The 21090-nt window shown below is 39.8% G+C and overlaps 1 protein-coding gene across 2 annotated transcripts; it reads left to right on the top strand.

The window, feature by feature from the left end:
• Positions 1 to 50: 50 nt before the first annotated feature.
• coq5 (coenzyme Q5, methyltransferase) lies at positions 51 to 17242 on the top strand. 2 transcript variants are annotated; one of them, XM_060844044.1, is made up of 7 exons: positions 51 to 232; positions 4071 to 4220; positions 10783 to 11010; positions 12787 to 12893; positions 13200 to 13288; positions 14937 to 15048; positions 16122 to 17242. In XM_060844044.1, exons 1-7 carry the CDS (start codon positions 52 to 54, stop codon positions 16221 to 16223), a joined length of 969 nt encoding a protein of 322 aa, XP_060700027.1. In that variant the 5' UTR covers position 51; the 3' UTR covers positions 16224 to 17242. The 2 variants fall into 2 exon arrangements, with proteins under 2 accessions (XP_060700027.1, XP_060700028.1); XM_060844045.1 differs by lacking the exon at positions 51 to 232 and adding an exon at positions 239 to 432.
• Positions 17243 to 21090: the final 3848 nt, after the last annotated feature.

The following is a 21090-nucleotide window of genomic DNA, read 5'->3' on the forward strand; positions in this document are numbered from 1 at the left end:
ATGGCCCCGGAAGCGGAAGCCAGATTCACGCGAGGCGGGGTCACAAACAAGATGGCTGCCTGTCGGTTACTGGGGTCACTTCCAGTGGGGTTTTGGGGAGGGGACGGGCTCTTTATTTGTCGCCGGAATCTTGTGGCTCCCGTCTTTGTGCGAGCTCGTTCCGCTAGAGCCGAGGAAAAGCAAACTCATTTCGGCTTCGAGAACGTGTCCGAGTCGGAAAAGGCGGAGAAAGGTGCGAGTGTGGGCAGGCTCAGGCGGGCTGGGGTTTGGGAGGTTTGGGTGAACCTGGGAAGACCCCTAACTTTCCTCATGTTAGGGGATCCATATCTGTCAGCAGACGAGCCATAGAAACCAGGAAATCCCCAAGCTCCAGTGAGCTGCTCTGAAATGACTTCGCTGAGCTAAACGCTGGTGACATGCAGTTGACCTCAGGTTGGTAAAGGGCATATTGATTAGGAGGCCGACACCCGAATTGTCTTTGTCTTCCTGTTCACTCTCAGTTATGTCCCTTCTTATGTCATGTGGGAAGTGTTGGACTTTAGTTGAGCATTTTGTGCACACACTATTACTTTTCAAATGTACATGATATCTCTTACCTCTGGACACACTTTCCTCATTCCTGAAGAAGGGCTTATGCCCGAAATGTCGATTCTCCTGTTCCTTGGATGCTGCCTGACCTGCTGCGCTTTTCCAGCAACACATTTTCAGCTCTGATCTCCAGCATCTGCAGACCTCACTTTCTCCTCAACTCTTACCTCTCCCTCACCATAGAATCCCCACAGTGCGGAAAGAAGCGATTTGACCGATAGACTCTGCACGAACCCTCCACAAAGCCATCCCTCTTAGTCCTATAACCGCACCCCACATCCTAGTTGTTAAACCACCTCGCCTACACACCCCTGGAGACTACAGACAATTTGGTATGGCCAATCCACTTAACTTGCACATCTTTGGACTGTGGGAAGAAACTGGAGCATCCAGTAGAAATCCATGCAAGTTGGGGAGAGCATGCAAATTCCATATAGACAGTCAAGGTGAGAATCAAACCCAGATCCCTGGTGTTGTAGGCAGCAGTGCTAACCACTGTGTTGCCCTTGAGATCTCTTGATTCTTCCACTGGTGCTAAATTGTCAGCCTGCTTATATGACATCTCGTATTACCAGAAATTTTCTCCTTTTAATATTAGGAAGACAGAAACTTTTGCCTTTGGTCCCTGCTGCAGTTTCTAGACCTAGCTCCTGACTCCTTCCCTTCCCTTGGCAGCTATCAGAAATTGAAACACACAGTTGGCCACCTTGGGATCATAATTGACTCCGAGGTGTGTTTTAGACCACCTACTTCACTAAGCCTATTTCTTCTGTGATACTGCCACCTGATGTTGCTCCTGCCTCAACTCTTGCTGAAAACTTCTTCAATGCCGTTGTTATCTGAGTTTTAGTATTCCAAGCTATTCTTATCTGGCTGTAGTATTCTGTCCTTCAAAAATCTGAGGTCATCCAAAATTCTACTGATGTTTTAACTCTTACCATGTCCCATTCGCTTATCAATCCTTAGCTCATAACTTACATTGCCTCCTGGTCAAGAAGTGACTTGATCTTTAAAATTCTCATCCTCATTTTCCAGTCCCTGTGTGATCTTCTTCAGCCCCATCTCTGAAATCTTTTTTTCGCCTTAACATCATGCTCTTCACTGCATGTTCATTGAATTTTATCTGCCCATCAGTTTGTGTCGTCTTGATGAATTATCATAGTCCTCCTCACATTTGACAATATTTCCAAGTCGTCTGCAAATTTTGAAATTGTGACCTGGGCAATTGATGACCTAGATTGATAGAAAAGGAAGTGGCCATAGTAATGACCTCTGTGCACTGCTGTAATTCATCTTCCTCCAGTCTGAACAAAAAAACATTCACTACACTGTTTCCTGTCACTTAACTATACTGGTATAGTCTCTCTTATTCCATGGGTGTTAACTTTGCTCATAAGCCTGTCATTTTATCAAATGCCTATTCAGAAGCCCACATCTCTCTCATCAGCGTGCTCCATTTAAAACAACAAACTCAACTAAGTTAGTGAAACAATTGCTATTGCCAAATTCATTGTGACTTTCCTTAAACACTTAAACAAATGTGGATTTAAGAATTTTGTCCTGATTTTTTTTTCCCCCCTAAAAACTCCCCTGTCAATAAGGTTAAACTGACCAGTCTATAGTTGCTGGACGTGTCCTTTATAACCTTTTGCTTTTGAAGAATGGTGCAACGTTTGAAGTTTGCCAATCATCATAGCTCATCGTAAAATCCCTACAGTGTGGAAACAGGCCATTCTCTGGCACCACTCCAGCTTCTACAGACAGTTGGAAGATAAGGCCAGAGCATCTGTAATTTCCAGTCTTTCTTTAATCGTTAACCTGCAGAGAATCTGATCAGATCTTGGTGACTTTAAGTCCAGCCAGCATCTCCAACACTTTTTGTGTCTATTTTTAGGTCGTCAATTATCTCAACTACCTCCTCTTTCATTATGATTTGCTAGCATCATCTTCCTTGGTAAAGATGGATGCAAGGTACTGATTTAGTATTTCAGCCATATTACCTGTTTCTGTGCCTAAATCCTCTTTAATCCCTAATCGGTCCTCTTCTTACTTAGAGGAACGCTGAAAAGAAACTGAAGAGAATGCAAAAGTATGAGAAAAGATTGTAGATATCTTAAAAGGGAACACTGTTATTTAGTAGTGTAAAGGGTTAGTCAAAGGAAAATCAAGGCAAATTATGCTACAAAAATAAAATTGTCTTATGGAACCAGAGAGTATGCTGACATTGTATGACTACTTTGCATCTGACTTCACATTTTAGAAATAATATGACTATTGTTACAATAAAGAAGGTAGTGGTAGAGGAATTGGGAAAGATAAAGTAGATATGTTGGATACAAAATTGTTGACAGTGCTCAGAGTGGATAAATTGTCTGGGACAGATGGGTTCCTGGGTTTGCTGAAGGAGGTAAGAGTGGAAATACTTTCTGCTGTATCAACAATATTTCAATTCTTGGATATCCAAAAGTGGTGTTAGGTGTCTGGATGGCTGCAAATGTTATACTACCCTGTTCAAAACAGGCAATGAAAGTAGATAATTAAAGGCCAGTTAACCTAGTGTTAATGGCAATGAAACATCCAGAGACACGAATGCAAGATGTAATTGTCATTTTGACAAACCTAAGTTAATAAACAAAAGCTATCCTGAACTGGAAAAAAGTAAATCCCGTCTGACTAATTTAAGTGCTTTTGTTCAAATAACGGAGAGAGTTGATGTGCAATGCAGTTGATGTGAGTGGGGATTTTCACCCTTCATTGTTTTATCTTTCTGTAGAAACTTTCCAATCAACCTATTCGGATGCTATTACACACTTTTAGAGAAGGTGGAACTCAATCCGAGGTCTCCTGGCTTAGAGTTGAGGATAAAGAGCCTATATGTGAACTTTCAATAAGGTGTTTGACAAAGTACCATGTAATAAACCTGTTTGCAGAATCTGTAGAATACAAGGAATAATTGGCAGTTATGCAAAATTGGCTATGAGACACAAACCAAACTTTCAGTGAATGATTGTTTGGGATAAAGTAGGATCCTTGTCACAGAATTCTTTTCTCATAGAACCCCTACAGTGTGGAAGCAGGCCATTGGGCCCATTGAGTCAACACCACTCCACTGGCCCCACCCTTCCCTATCCCTGTAACACTGCATTTCCTATGGCTAATACACCTAGCCTGCACATCCCTGGGTACGATGGGAAATTTGACATGGCCAATCCACACATCTTTGGATTGTGTAAGGAAACCAAAGCACCTAGAATAAAAAAGAAAATATGCGCACTCCACACAGACAGTAACCAGAGGGTGGAATCAAACCCTGTGAGGCAGCAGTGCTAACCACTGAGCCACCCTTTGACTTTTGTCTTTGAGTTTGCCAGCTTTGAATGCAGGATTTTCTTTCAGTCCTGATAGGGACTCGCACACAACTTAGTTGAACTTGTATGTATGGTGGTTTTTGTAGAATAATTTTAAAAAATTTCTTGTTACAGTTTACAAAGTATTTAAAAATGTTGCCAAAAATTATGATATAATGAACGACGCCATGAGCCTCGGCATTCACAGGTTATGGAAAGATGCACTGATTCGTATGATGAACCCACTGCCTGGAACAAAGCTGCTTGATGTGGCTGGAGGAACAGGTACAATAATTATTCAATATACTCCTATGATGGGTATGTAAAAATTTTCTGGTTCCTGCACTCTTGATCATTCTCCCTTTTGATTTACCTAACTCTGAAAATGTTTGAGTTTTTGATGTGTTAAATTTGAGGTTTTTAAGAGGTAACAGGCTCACTGAGGTAAACGCTGTTGGTATGGAGTGAGGCCTTGACACAGTGCCACATAACAGATTTGAAGAAAATATAGACCTTGAAGAAAACTGTAGCAATGCGGACACAAAATTGGCTGGGTGATAAGAAACTAGTTAATGGTCAATAATTATTTATTAGGCTGAAGAAAGATTTCTCGTGAATTTCCCCAAGTGTCTGTATTGGGATGCTTGCTCTTCCTGATTTTGATTAGTGATCTAAATCTTGACAATATCAAAGTTTGCAGCTGAAATGAAACCTGGAAGGATTGTAAACTGTGTGGAGGGCAATATAAACTTCAAAGGAAAAAGTCAAGTTGGGAGATGGCAAATAGATGGCAGATGAGGTTCAGTGCGGAGAAATGTGAGGTCATGCATTTGACTGGAGAAACAGGGACGGATAATATAAAATAGGGAGAAGAGTTCTAAATGCAGGAGCTACTAGGCCTGGGTGTACACGTTCATCGATCATTGAAGGTGGTGGGACTGGTAAAGAGAGCAGTAAGTAAAACATACAGCATCCTCTGCTTTATTAAGAAGGGTATCGAGTACAAGAGTAAGGAGCTGATCATCTTGTATCAGACACCTGTTAGACCTTAGCCAGTATATTGTGTGCAGTTCTTGGCACTGCAATATAGAGTGGATGAGAATGTGTTGAAGAAATGTACAAGTGATTTATAAGAATGGTTCCAGTTATAGTAAACTTTATTATGAGAATAGGCTAATGAAGTTGAGAGAACTTTATATTAGATTCCCTACAGTGTGGAAACAGGCCCTTCGGCCCAACAAGTCCACAATGACCCTCCGAAGTGTAACCCACCCAGACCCCTACGTTTACCCCTGACTAGGATACCGAACACTCTGGGCAATTTAGTATGGCCAATTCACCTGGTCTGCACATCTTTGGATTGTGGGAGGAAACTGGAGCACCCGGAGGAAACCCATGCAGAAGCAGGGAGAATGTGCAGCGTCCACACAGACAGTTGCCCGAGGTGGGAATTGATCCCAGGTCCCTGACGCTGTGAGGCAGCAGTGCTAACCACTGAGCCACCATGGACATCTGTTTCCAAAATCATGACTGGGCTGGGTAGAGTAGATAGGGAAGAAACTGTTCCCGCTTTTAAAAGGAACAAAAAATAGATTTAAATTGATTAAAAGAAGCAAGATTGATATGAGAAAACCTTTTTCACTCTGTGAGTAATTGAGGTCTGGAATGCACTACCTGGAAACGTAAGAGGTGGGTTCAATTTAGGCACTTAAAAAAATAAATCATGAGATGTCTGTAATGCAGGCTGGGCCAGAATTTATTGGCCATTCCTCCCTGTCCTTGAGAAAGTGATGGTGGGCTGCCTTCTTGAAACACTGCAGTCCATGAACCGAAGTTGGGCCAATTATGCTATTAGAAAGGTAATTTCAAGATTTTAACCCAGCGACCCTGAAGGAACAGTGATATATTTGCAAGTCGGTGTGGTGAGTGGCTTGGAGGGAACCTTACATGTGGCAGTGTTCCCATGTATCTGCTGTTTGTCTTTCTAAGTGGTAGTGGGTTTGGAAGGTGCTGTCTAAGGAGCCTCAGTAAATTTTTGCAGAGTGTCATGTAGGTAGCATATGCTACTACTAAGCCTCCACAGCGGAGGGAGTGGATGTTTGTGGATTTGGTGCCATTCAAGCTTTGCCCTGGAGGTCAGAATAAAAAAGGGTGGTGCTGGAAAAGCGCAGCAGGTCTGACGGTATTTGAGGAGCAGGAGAGTCAATGTTTCAGGCATGAGCCCTTCATCAAGAAATTTTTTTTGATTAGATTACTTTTTAGATTAGATTACTTACAGTGTGGAAACAGGCCCTTCGGCCCAACAAGTCCACACCGACCCGCCGAAGCGCAACCCACCCATACCCCTACATTTACCCCTTACCTAACACTACGGGCAATTTAGCATGGCCAATTCACTTGACCTGCACATCTTTGGACTGTGGGAGGAAACCAGAGCACCCGGAGGAAACCCCCGCAGACACGGGGAGAACGTGCAAACTCCACACAGTCAGTCGCCTGAGTCGGGAATTGAACCCGGGTCTCAGGCGCTGTGAGACAGCAGTGCTAACCACTGTGCCACCGTGCCGCCCAAATGTTAAGCTTCTTGAGTGTTATTGGGTCTACACTTATCCATGCAAGTGAGGAGTATTTCGTCATCTTTCTAACTTGTGCCTTGTAGATGTGGACAGGCTTTGGGGAGTCAGGAGGTGAATTACTCTATCCTCTGACCTGCTCTTGTAGCCACAGTATTTATGTGGCAAGTCCAGTTGCGTTTCTGGCCAGTGGTAAATCCAGAATGTTGATAATCTTACGACACGGCAGTGAACACTTCTGTTAATTAAACCAAACACCCAGAAAAGCTCACCTCACCTCATACTCTGTTAAAGTATGAGTGACAGAGAACTCCCCAAATTCCACTAGTTAAAGAAAATAACATCATTTTTTTAAACTCTAAAAGTGAACATTAAACAACTATTCACAAGTCTAAGCCTCCCTCTCTCTTAATTGCTTATTATCTGTATCCAACTCTATAACAAATTACTGTTCCAATAAAACACTTATTAAAATTACAACTTAATATCAAAATCAAAGAGCAGCTGTCATCTTCAGTGTCTGCCTTTTTCTGGCTGAAGATCTCCCTGGGTTGTCTTCCTTCTTTTTACTGTGAATATGTTTCCTATGAAAAGGTACCTTTTGATGAGAGTGTTTCCTAATTTCTTGGATCTGTGTTGATGCAAGTTGCTCTGTCTAATTTTCAAAATGACTGCATTTTTATATCCCCAACGTCTGATCTTCTCATTGGTTCAATGTTGGCAAAACAATAAATTCAAACGCAATCAGTTTTAGTATCCTGGGGCATAATTTAAACTGGTTAAACTCAAATTGTCAAAACAGCAATCAACTCGGATATCCATTTCACAACCAAATATTACATACTTTCGCAAGGTTTGTAAAGGTTTGTAGCTCAGGTTGAGGTTTAGGGTGTAGGTTTGCTCGCTGAGCTGTAGGTTTGATATCTAGACGTTTCATTACCTGGCTAGGTAACATCATCAGTGGCGACCTCCAAGTGAAGCGAAGCTATTGTCTCCTGCTTTCTATTTATATCTTTCTCCTGGATGGGGTTCCTGGGGTTTGTGATGATGTCATTTCGATGTCATTTCCTGTTCGTTTCCTGAGGGGTTGATAGATGGCATCTAGATCTATATGCTTGTTTATGGCGTTGTGGCTGGAGTGCCAGGCCTCTAGGAATTCTGTGGCATGTCTTCGCTTAGCCTGTCCCAGGATAGATGTGTTATCCCAGTCGAAATGGTGGCTTTTTTCATCCGTGTGTAGGGCTATGAGGGAGAGGGGGTCGTGTCTTTTTGTGGCTAGTTGATGTTTGTGTATCCTGGTGGCTAACGTTCTTCCTGTTTGTCCTGCATAGTGTTTGTGGCAGTCCTTGCATGGAATTTTGTAGATGACGTTGGTTTTGTCCATGGGTTGTACTGGGTCTTTTAAGTTTGTTAGTTTGTTAGTTAAAAGACTCCCTCATAGCCCTACACACGGATGAAAAAAACCACTATTTCGACTGGGACAACACATCTATCCTGGGACAGGCTAATCAAAGACATGCCAGAGAATTCCTAGAGGCCTGGCACTCCAACCACAATGCCATAAACAAACACATAGATCTAGATGCCATCTATCAACTCCTCGGGAAACGAACAGGAAATGACATCATCACAAACCCCAGGAACCCCATCCAGGAGAAAGATACAAATAGAAAGCAGGAGACAACAGCTTCGCTTCACTTGGAGGTCGCCACTGATGATGTTACCTAGTCAGGTAATGAAACGTCTGGATATCAAACCTACAGCTCAGCGAGCAAACCTACACCCTAAATTACATACTTTCAATTTTCCAAAACACTCTGAGACTGCTATCTCGTCATCACAGATACTTGTCAACCCTCAGTTCAGAAGGACATTCACACTCTCTTAAAGGTACAGTACATGCCTTCAACTTCATAACAATAGTGCCGATTCAGTGATGGTACTGTCATTGAATATCATGGGATGATGGTTAGATTCAAGCCAGCATTGAACGATTATTTGGAAAGAAACAATGTGCTGGGGTATATGAAAGAACCAGGAGATTGGCACTCAGTAATGATGATCATTTGAAGAATTGATGCAAGCATGGTGGGCTGAGTGGATTCTTTCTGCACCATAAGACTTCTGCGATTCCTTGAAATGAAAAAGAAATGTCAACATTTTCCGCTGTAGTGATCAGTTGAGCTTTAGATCAGTGTTGAGTCTTGGATAACAAATCTATCCCGTCACCAGGACCACAATTCCACCTTCATAAAGTCACTGCACTCTATCTGTGAATCCATTCATCTGTTGCTGAAACCCTCAACTATGCCTTTAGCTCTTGCCTTGAGTTTTCCAGTGCATCGTTGACTAGCATTGCATCTTCCACAAACTCATTGAGTTCACTCAAAACTCTTGCTCCCATCATAATTGACAACAAATCCCACTTCCCCCTCATCCTATTCTTACAATAATTCTAGGTCAGCAGTGCCTTGATTTTAAAGTTCTTGTCTTCACCTTAAGTCTCTTCATAGCCTCACCCCACATTATCGCTGTAATCCTTTCTGATCCCACAAATCTCCAAGATATCTACAGCCCTCCAACTCTGGCCTCTTGAGCCCTGATTTTAACTGTTCTACCATCAGCAAATGGATTTTTAACTGTTACAACCCTAAGTCTGCCTCAACCTCCTTCAACCTCTCTCTGCGTCTCTTTCCTCCTTTCCAAGATGTTCCATAAAACCAACCACTTTGTGTGGCTCAGTCAGCATTAGTTTGCCAGTTTTCTTGTGAAGCACCATGGGACATTTTACCACACTAACAATGCTATATAAAGTGTATGTAAATAGCAGTTGGTAGTGCCTTCCAAATCCATAATTGTGCTTTCTCTTTTCTCTGCAATCAAAAACCACTGTATTGAACAAATGTTTGAGTCAAATGGAATGCATTTTTAGATTCATAGTTTAACAAATAATTTTTGTTGCTTTTTAAACTTTTTGTATTTATATTTCACTACTGTTTTTCTTTATTGAGGCAGATTTAAAATTGTACAAATATCTTTGTTTAAATTAAGCACCAAATATAGCCGCAACATTTTTTTGGGCCTGCATTCAACCTATCAAAGTGATATCACATTGCTTCCTGCTCAAAATCTTTGCTTTATTGAGTTTATTTTGAATGGTTCCCCACTTAGTTAGTGAAACAATATAGGAATTCTTGGGCAATTATTGCTTGAGTACTTTGTGCAAGTGAATCATTGTTTATTAACAGATCTGTTTAGAAGTTGCAAAATATTGTGAAATGGGGTGTACCCATGCATATTGTACTGTTGTAAACTTTTCACTTTCACCCAAATGATGAAATGTTTTATTATGTAGTTCTAGTTGACATGCATATTACATAGTTGTAAGGAAGCTAGAAATCCCTGGATTTCTTTTCTCTTTCTCTTTCTCGATTTTAGAAGCATGGAGCTCTTTTCATTATGCTTCCCAGAAAGGTTACTGATCAGAAACAAGAATTCTCAATGTTCCCTTCCCAGCCAGGATCACTACAGTCTCAACAGAGGCCCATTACTGCTTGAGCTTTGAGGGGAAGGGGAGTCAAACCTTGCTGCTCCACAGTTTATTTACACAGTGTGAGAGCATGAGATTCTTTCTGAGATAAAGGCTTCGTTCCAATTTTTTTTTAAAAAATTACATTTTGACTGGTAAATTGACTGAGGTTAGCAGTGATTTTGTTTTTTTTTTCAGAAACTAAGACCAGTTTCATTCCTCTTGTTAGCCATTCTTTTAATCATTTTATATTCTGGATATTAAACAAAGTTAACATTTTGTTATCATCAACGTCACACTGATATTGAATTTGCCAGTATAATGAGAATGACTGACTGATCACTGGTCTAAGTAAAACATGTTGAATGTGTTAAAACCATATCAAAAGCAACACATTTCACTTTCTAATGTGCTAACTCTTGCTGGAGTGTAGATTCTTGGTTTAATACCTTGTTATTTCTCATGTGAATTGGTAGTGTCAGGAAGCAAATTTCCCAAAGCCCAAGTCAATCCATTGTTCTGATCGTGAAAAATTATTGGCATTGGCTTTTCTTTCCTGTTTCCATCATCATATTATCCCAGTAAACAAGTGCAGGAGAAAAATGGTCATATCTGATTATCATTTGCACAAGCTGGTGTCTGAGACTGGTACTTTCTAGGTTTACATGACTCTGCAAAAGTGGACTGTTTCTTATCTGTAATAAATATTTTAAATATAACGTGAAATGTATTTGTATTTCTGCAGGGGATATAGCCTTTAGGTTCATGGATTATGTAAGAATGCAGCAGGAAAGACAGAGTCGACAAGCAGTAAAATCTAACCAGAGCCCATCATGGCAACAAATCAGTGACTTCTATCAACAGCAGAATAAATCAGATTCTGATTTGGGATCAAAGGCAGTCATCTGTGATATCAATAAGGAAATGTTAAAAGTTGGGAGGCAAAAAGCAGAACAGTTGCACTATTCTGAAGGTAGGTATTACTTAAAACATGGAACATTTCCTCAGCTCTTACATGTGATGTGTAAAGCTAATAGGAACTTCCACAAACAGTTCTGATGTTGATGTATTTGAAAAAAGATCTGAAAGCGTGCAAGTGTATAAGCAATTATAGTAAAGAATTCCACTTTTCTCAGTCTATTCAACTGGTCTTTTAACTGTTCCAATAAGGTGTTACTTATTAAATCTGGAGTTGGAAGACCCGAGTGATAGTGCAGAGCAGGACTGAAGGAATAAATGTGAACAGAGAAATCTGGAACTATTAATAAGGTGATGTTACCCAGGTACATGGAGATTTGCAGTATGGATTGCAGCAGTTCAAAAAGGTTACTCATAATTGAAAAAGGGAATAATGCAAGGGCTTTTGAGAGTCCAAATTCCCCATGTAGCAAGATGACTCCAATATTATTAGATATTGTGACTGCATCATCTAATGAAAGACTTAGAAAGACTGATAAGGAGCTCCAAGTCCGGAAATCTCAAGTGTCTAAACCACTTCATCACAAACCTTTGTCTCCTTGTGGATCATCCTCTGGGGTGAAGCTTTGATCGCTCCCTCCTAATATCTCCCTTTTGCTCGGCATCGATGTGAAGTGCATTGACATAATTTTCTCCACAAAAGGTGCCACATCAATGTAAGCTGTAAATAGCAGAAAAAGCAGTCTGGATCAGATTGTGTTGGATTGAATACACATTTCACTTTGCAATTCTTTTGGTTTTGCAAGCTTGTAATAACAAGAGAGCATCCTTGTTTAAAACTGCCTTTCATTTGCATGCTTAATCATGTACGCACAACAGTTAACTTTCACTTTTCCCACGTCAGAAAAAATTCTGCCCTCTGCCCCTAAAATCTCTAAGTCATGCTGAACTTATAATTGTTCTTCAGTATTTCTCATAAGTTGGTAGTCATGATTTTGGAGGTGCCGATGTTGGACTGGGTTGAACAAAGTTTAAAAATTACACAATACCAGGTTATAGTCCAACAGGTTTATTTGGAAGCACTAGTTTTCGAAGTGCTGCTTCTTCATCGGGTGGTTGTGGCGCAGAATCATAAGACACAGAATTTATAGACACTTCTATTTATGAAGTGGGGTTTACAGAATCTTACATGGATTTATGCAGTTTTTGAGCAAAATAAAGTGTAATTCTGCAAGTATGAATTTGTACTTGCAGAATTACATTTATTTTGTTCAAAAACTACATAAGCCCATGTAAGATTCTGTAAATTCCACTTTAGAAATAGAATCAGTCTGGCCTAACATTGAGACACAGACTTTAACCTCACACCTTCAATGCATTATCTGAGTTGAGATGGCACCTGTTGTTAAAGCTATCTTGAGAATGTAACTTTTAAATAGTTCTGGGATTTACATATGAAGGAACCAAAACTAACATGGTCATTCTAAAAGATGAAAGACTGAAGCTAAATTGGCTTAATATTACATTCCATGACACTGCAATCCTGTTGCTATAATTTCTGTGTCTTACGATTCCACAACCAACTGATGAAGCAGCACTTCAAAAGCTAGTGCTTCCAAATAAACCTGTTGGACTATATCCTGGTGTTGTATGGTTTTTAACATTGTCCCAAATTGGTATTCTTCTGATGAACTTGATGCTTTTGTCACTTCATGCCCAGAGTCATGTCCGACACCAACTAGCACTCAGAATGGCAATCCTTGTTTATTTCATTTTTGCCGAATTAACTATAGTATATTTGGATCATAGGAATACTGGTTCTCCCCCACAGGTCTGTCCTGGGTGGTGGGAAATGCAGAAGAGCTGCCGTTTGACGATGACAAGTTTGATGTTTATACAATTGCTTTTGGAATTAGAAATGTCACTCATATTGATCACGTAAGTTGATATAGTGTATTATTGAAACCAATTTATGATCAATTCTGATGGAGAAGCTGCTGCCCATTACTTTCCTTGTCTGCTCTCTCTCACTAAACAGAAATGCTGTGCCTATTTTAAAGTTGAAATGATGAAAGGCCAAGAAGTTTATTTCCTTAATTAGAAAGTTCCTTAAAATAGTTTTACTGCATCTTATCAGTTGTGTACAAAATTTCTGTAAAGTTTCTTTCTCTTCTACCAGATGGAGTAAAAGATTATCCGTGCGGAAGCCTCTAGCACTGACTACCTGTGTTTTCTGCTTACCAGGTGCTGCAAGAGGCCTATCGTGTTTTGAAGCCAGGTGGAAGATTCATGTGTTTGGAATTCAGCAAAGTACAGAATCCAGTCATTTCCAGGTAGCCGTAGTGAATTCTGTCATTTAGCATGTTTTGGAGAGTCTCCAGCATTAAGGGTGGCCAGAGCTTTTTCTGCTCAATTTGTGCGATTAGAGTCTTTTGCCACTACTTCATTTTGAGAATTAGAAACCTTTGCTGCAAGTTTCTCCAACGGTGTACTTCTGTGTAAATGTGAATGTACCATTAGGTGGATGCAAATCACTCATCATGGCGCCTATAATTTCTGCCCTGCTTTGAACTTCCTCTGCCTCCAAAAAGTACAAGTTGAAGATAACTCAACAGGGAAACCATTGTGCCACTGCTGTGTCAAAACAATTGCTCAAAGCTTTCTACTAACTAAATAATAGCAAAAAAAAACAAGCAATGTTCAGAAATTCTCTTAGTAACCTTCAGATAAGGCTCTTGTCAATCTATTTACATGTATGACTCTACCCATGACAATCTAGATGCCTATTTTAAACTGACAAAAACACAAGTAAGTAGTTTGTAGGTGAGACCTCTGGGGAAATTGCCTAGCCTACTTATTTGTTATAAGGGTCTCAACACCAGGGGAGACAGGAGCAAGAGGTAATGTCACTGGACTAGTCATGCAGAGATCCGCACTAATACTCTGCTGGTTCAAGTCCTTCCATTTAATTTTGTCTAATATAATCTGGAGCTAAATGCTGCTTTTAATAATGGTGACCATGAAATTATTTGTTTTTAAAAATCATTAATTCCCTATGAGGAAGGAAGTACTCTGTTCTCATCCGGTCTGGCCTGCATCAGACATTTAGCAACATGATTGAATCTTAACTGCCCTCTGAAATGCTACCTAGCAAACAGCTCAGTTGTATCAAAACATCACAAATCATGAGAGGTGTTTCTACACCCCACAGACTGCAGCGTCGCCACCTTCTTAATGGCCATCCAAAATGGACAATAAATGTTGCTCTAGCCAGTGAAGTGCACATTCCGTGAAATCATGTTTTTAAAAATCAACACGAGCTTGTTTCAAGTGAGCTTCCTGGACCCAATAAGCTTGCCATCTAACACCACGTGATGCAGTCAGTTGATAAGAAATCTCTGTCTCTTTTGCCACTGTTACACCTTTTATGGCCATAAATCAGTGCAATTCACAAAGAATAGTAGCTGCAATTCTGCACATTATCATTCTACAGGTTTGTTGTCTGGTACAGTATGTTAATACATCAGTAAACTGTGCTTCACTATTCTGACTATTTTTACCAGTTTTCTGCATCGAGATTTCTTCAATAGTTCCCCAGCTGAAGATATTAACTACCTTCCAGTTGGGATATCATTCAATAAGTCATTTTCATCCCCTCATATTTTTGACCAAGTTGCCATTCTTTATCTCTGAACTCGATAATTCAGCCACACTTGAGTCCAACCCTCCCTTGCCTGATATTCCTACCTGAGAACTCTTAACCTTTTTTTTCCCTAATGCCATTCCAGACTTTGTGAATCTGCATGAGCTGACAGCATTGACTGAGCTTGGATCAAATCTGAACCACCTAGTCTACAGTTTTCCCTACTCACTGAAGAAAGTAGTTTCTTTTTCTGTGAGCAAGGAAGTTTGAGCCCATCACATTTGTTTTTTGAAACTTGATTATATTGTAATTGTTCAAAATATCTATTATTTTCACAGGTTGTATAATTTGTACAGTTTTCAAGTGATACCTGTGCTGGGTGAGGTCATTGCTGCTGATTGGAAATCCTACCAATACCTAGTAGAAAGTATCCAACGGTTTCCTGATCAGGTAAGATTAAGGTCATTTAGATAACTTTAAAAAGCATTCACCAACATGTTTGAATCAAGAACAGTTTTGTAAATGTGAATCTTAACAGAATGGGGTCGAGGAACTATTGCTATGCTTACAGCTCCAAAGGTGACAGTTTTTATGATTTTGTTTTCTGAATCCCCACCCACTCCCCCATCAAAATCCTTTCCCAAGATTGGGGACTGGCTACAATTGAAGAATGAGTTTTGTCTATTTCAGTGGCAGAAACATAATGGCACTTAGCTTGCCTTAGTTTCCCTAAGCCACATACTCTTTTACTTGAATTAGACACCAGTGCTTTCATCAGTGAGAGAATTTGCATTGATCTGCTGCCTTTCACAACCTTGATGTTTAATAAATTATTAATCACAATTGCCAAGCTTTTAATGGGAACTAATAGGGAAGATGGAGCAGAAATTATTCCTGTTGTTTGTGACGAGGAGAAATCTCCGCAGGATTTAGGAGTCAGACTTTTCGGGAGTGATGTTGGGAGAGGTGAAGGTACAATTTGCAGTTGATTCTTGGTTAATTGTTGCTTTTAAATTAGACTGATTAGGTTTAGAATAATCTATTTTTTTGTTAACCGTACACATTAATGGGTATGAGCAAGGTGGGTGTGTGAAATCAAATTACAGATCAGCCAATGTTGGACTGAATAGTCAAACCAGCAGCTGAGGTCATATTGCCTGTCTCTGTTCCTATGTTCTTAACATCTGAAATGTTATTGACAGCACAGCATGCCCTCAGTACTACAATGTAGCATCAACTTGGAATTTGTGCTCCAGTCCATCAAATGGGAGTTGACACCAAGACCTTCTGACTCTACTGCCACTGAGTCACAGCTGACCCCTTTTTTTTTAATTTTAAGTTTTCTTTACAGCTGAGAGTTTCTTGGTTTGGGGAATAGTGCGGTGTTTTATTTCTTTTCTTCTCTTGAGGAAGAGCATAGCCTCTGGCTCAGGCCATCTGTCATTTTGATATTACATGTAATGTTTACCTGGAGAATTTCAGCAGTTGTGTTGCTTTCATTTCCATCTTTTTTTTATTTCCAGGAGGAGTTCAAAGCAATGATTGAAGACGCAGGGTTTTACCGGGTGGAATACAGCAACATGACATCAGGGATTGTGGCTGTTCACTCTGGATTTAAGCTCTAAATTTGAAGTGATGGAAGTAAAATAGACTGCTGCCTGCTGCGAGACCCTGCTTTCATTGTCTCAGATGCAAGATTACAGATAGTTTGTGAGTGATCACATTGCACTGCCAAGATGCTGTAATACTTCCAGCTGTGCAATTATCAGTAAGAGTCAAGGGGATTGTGCTGCATTATAGTCTTACTTGTTTTAAAGTGTAAACACGCGGGTGCATGTCTGCTCCAGTTATATACATGTGTTTTCCTCTGTGAGGATGTAGCTCCAGTATCTTCAAAGTTATGGTAATAATCAGTGTATTAAACCCTAAGGCGTGAAGGAAATATGTTTGCCACTGATATTCAAACTTTGCCAGCAGAAGTGGTTATTAAACTAGGCTGCCAAATTTATGTACTTCTATTTAAGAAATCAAGGATTTAGCATTTCGTATTTTCACTGAAATATACTGGATAGAATCTGTTGTATTTTTTTATCTGCTCTTTCAGCAAGGAAAAGACCTTAATCTAGTTTCATGTCAACAAAAATACATTTCTCTCTGTGCATCTTAAAAACCTAAAGTAAACTCTTCAGGATTTCATACCAGCAAGCATTTCCATTTGCATCATTGTGAAAATAAGTGGTCTGAAGCAAATGTTTAAACAAAAACACAGAATCAAAGTGAGACAGGGCAAATGTCCCACAGTTTCCTTTTTCAACTGAACCTCACCCGTTATTGCCCTAAGAAGTTAGTGTCTCAGTAGCCTTTATAGGAAACCCCTCTTTGCAATGGGAATCCATAGTTATAATTGACAAGACCAACGTTTGGTTCCAGCACTAAAGAACATGGCATACACTATTCCTCAGTAATGAACAGGTTATGTCATTGTAATTCTGAAATGGAGACTATGTGCATTTTGTATGTTTAGTTCTGCGGTGTAGAGTTTGATTTTTGTGTGTGGTGGGCATTTGTCTATACACGATTTGCAGGATTGACCGAACCTATTTAAATGTTCTAATGGTTGAATAAAAGACTCTTTCTAGTTGGACTTGTGTACATTTTTTTTTTAATTTATGTACTTTTGAAAAGTAGACTTACATGTTTTTGGAGTGGCAAATAGTTTTGTAACAATGAGTTATTGCCCTACCTCCAGAGTGAGCTCTCATGTGTCAGTGTTTGAGGTGAGTAGTGTCCCAAATGTGGAAATGATTGACCTGCTCAGAAAAGGTGACAACTTTTACGCCAATGCTTGCCAGACGTTTTCCCATTGTGACTCCATTTCAAAGCTTGATAATTTTTACAAGTCTTTTTGGTGAAAACTGAGTGTAATGGGGTCAGAGTTGGCCATTGCTGCCTCCAAGCTTGCAACCCCGTTTAGAGTCCTAACCCCCATTTTCGCTATCCTGGTGTAGACATTTGAATAAACTCTAGTGTACACGGTCCAAGAGAATTTTGGTAACATGGATTAGAAAGACTCAACAGTAGTTCAGCATTGGGTGGTGTGCTTTTTTTGAATGCTGTTGATGGTCCAAGGACTGTCATAGATGTTGTCTTTTGCACTGATAAATTGTGAGGACACGTCCATGATGGGACTTGTCATCTGTGAAGGTCAACTTCATATATCATTAACTGCTTTAACTATCTTGTCAGATATGTCTGTGACCAGTGGATTGAGTGAGAGAATGTCAAGCAGCTTATTTTATCCTTGCCCAGCATTATTTACTTTGACTTCATAGGATAGGACTTAAACTCCTGGCTTGTTGATTACTAGTCAAGCCAACACAGCGCCACACTTACCATACCATGTGGTGCATTTAACCAATACCCTGTCAAGTTGTTTGTATTTGAAAAAAGGCAAGCATGTTCCTACTGTTGTAGTAATGAAGAGGTTTCCTTAATATGGAGGTTTTCATGACCAGCATATGACTCAAAACTCTACAGCCAATGAAGTATGAGCAATGTTTTAATAAAGTGAATGATGTATCTAATGGAATAATTTTGCACTCTTGGATGGAGCAGTTTTCTGTGGTGAAATGCAAATTTGGAAAATTTCTGAAATGTGTCAAAATAAAATGTGTTACTGAGCACGTGCTGGAATTTTTAAAATATATATAAATGTGTGAGATGTGTCAATTTTATGGTACTACTAGCAATTCTCCACTCAGTTCCAATCTCCCATCAGTGTGTGTTTTTTTTATACCAAAAGGGATTTTAAATCATCTTGTGCCTGAATAAAATTGTGTGTCATGTAATCAATTCTTCAGAGCTAGTTTGGCAGTTCTTGTGCTAGTTCTCCATCAGCAACTGGGGTTTTTGTTGATTCAAGCAGTTATCAATAACTCTCCCAAATTTTAAAACACTGGTCTCGCTTTTAAAGTAAAACTGTCTGCCAGCTCCACTCTGGCAGCATTATTTACTTTGACTTCATGGAATCTCCAATCACTCCTACCATCAACACTTTCTTTCTCTCAGATAATTTACTGGCCTCCAGCTAATGTTGACTCTTTTCCTCTGTTTAACCCTTGATCCGGCACGGTGGCACAGTGGTTAGCACTGCTACCTCACAGCGCCAGAGACCCGGGTTCAATTCCCAACTCAGGCGACTGACTATGTGGAGTTTGCACGTTCTCCCCGTGTCTGTGTGGGTTTCCTCCGGGTGCTCCAGTTTCCTCCCACAGTCCAAAGATGTGCAAGTCAGGTGAATTGGCCATGCTAAATTGCCTGTAGTGTTAGGTAAGGGGTAAATGTAGGGGTATGGGTGGGTTGCGCTTCGGCAGGTCGGTGTGGACTTGTTGGGCCGAAAGGCCTGTTTCCACACTGTAAGTAATCTAATCTAATCTAATCATTATATAAACAAGTAGAGATCTGCTGAATCAGCTTGAAGGGGAGGTGATGGCCGAATGGTATTATTGCTAGACTATTAATTCAAAGACCCTGGTAATCTTCTTGGGACTCTGGTTCACTGGTGGAATTTGAATTCAATAAATATCTAGAATTGGCAGTCTAATGAAACCAGTGTCAATTACCAGAAAACCCTATCTGGTTCACTAATGCCTTTTAAGGAAGAAAACTGGTCTGGCCTACATTTGACACAGAGCAGACCCTCTGGGCAATTAGAATTGGGTAATAAAGGCTGTCCTAGTTAGTGACACCCTGCCTTCCCATGAATGAATAAAAAAATTTCCAAGTTTTAATTTTAACAATTTCAAAAGGACATTGCACCAAAGAAACAATGATACCAAATGTACCAGAATTACTAACAAAGCTCGACACTGTCCTGAGACCAAAGTTTTTAAGCGTATAACTGTTGGTAAGTAAACTGTAAATGTTTACATGCCCACAAGCACCTATGTAGCTTAGTACCATACTATGTACCCACTAAACTGTCAGGCACTCACACCTACAATGCGCAGATGAGGCACAATTTAACAGTCACAAAAGCTTTTAATTGAATGCACGGCAATAAGATCTTAAAAGATAGATCAAAGACACCCTGTGGATTATAGAAGTTGACAGTGAAACAGATAGAGTGGAGCTGGCAGACATTTTTACTTTAAAAGCAAGACCAGTGTTTTAAGATTTGGGAGTGTTATTGATAACTGCTTGAATTTAGTAGTAGCAATTGCTCCTGTAAGCTGATCCCTTGCACCTTGCGTTCCAGGGCTGACACACTGTCCAATATGTAGGTTATACAATACTGTAACCAAGGAGATTGGCACAATGCATCTTCTTTTGACATGAACCAGATAATTGTCTTCATTGCCTTTTGCACTTCATATATACATTTCAAGTCTTGCAATAGATGAACCATTTATTTAGTGAGATAAGGCTCGTATGACATGCTGTTTTATGTTATGAACTGCAAACGATTTTATGAAGTAATTATGTTTGTATGTACTTTAAATTAAAGTCCAAATTGACTCTATGTAAGAGTACAAAATTATGACAATGTTGCACTTCTCCACAGTTCAATGTTTTATTACTTGACTCAAATCAACAAAATATGTAAAAAAGACTAGCTACAATCCAAAAGCATTTGTTGCAGAAGCCTTGGTTTTCTAGTGGAAAACCTACCTGTTTTTCAGTGCAGAGACCCTATGCCAAAAAAAAACTCCACTGGGCTTCCAGGAATAGCTGATTTCCCCACACAGTAGATGTGAGCTTTTTAACAGCGACTGAGAACATCCAGCGCCATTTAAAGCAACTTGCTTTAAAAATGTTAAATTACAATATTATTCTTTAATAATCTTGAAAGAAACAATTGATCAAAAATTCCAACAGTATGATGCATCATTTTGCTTCATCAGTCACAAAGAACAGCAGGTAACCTTGCCAAACTTGAGGGAATAGCCTCCAAATAACAGCTTTTTGAACAAAACATTCAAGTTTCTTGGGATTTCTAGTTTTCTTCTCCAAATAAGAGGGTGGAAACATTGTGTTTCTGTGTAGCATAAAAAAATTAGATATATTGGGAGTTATTTTGCTGTGTGCTTATATAGAATTGAGACTGCAACTCTTGTCCCAGTAAATCATAAATATTCTTTATGCAGGGAAGATTCCTGGAGAGGCAGTTGAACCATGCAGTGAGAATAATTGCTGTGAGTGAACAAGTTATTTAACAACAACAACAACAGTTAAATTATTTAAGGGGAACTATGGTAGCATAGTGATAATGTCACTGGACTAGTAATCCAGAACCCCAGCCTCGTGTTCTGACAACATGGGCTCAAGTCTCCACGTGACAAATGGTGAAATTTGAATTCAATAAAAATTTGTTTGGAATTTAAAAAATGCCAACCTAATAGTGACCATGTAATTATTGTTGCTTATTGTAAAGACCTGTTGGTTCACTATTGTCCTATTCGGAAGGAACCTCTGTTGTCCTTACCTGGTCTG

Source organism: Hemiscyllium ocellatum, chromosome 24, assembly GCF_020745735.1.
Source record: "Hemiscyllium ocellatum isolate sHemOce1 chromosome 24, sHemOce1.pat.X.cur, whole genome shotgun sequence".
Taxonomy (NCBI): domain Eukaryota; kingdom Metazoa; phylum Chordata; class Chondrichthyes; order Orectolobiformes; family Hemiscylliidae; genus Hemiscyllium; species Hemiscyllium ocellatum.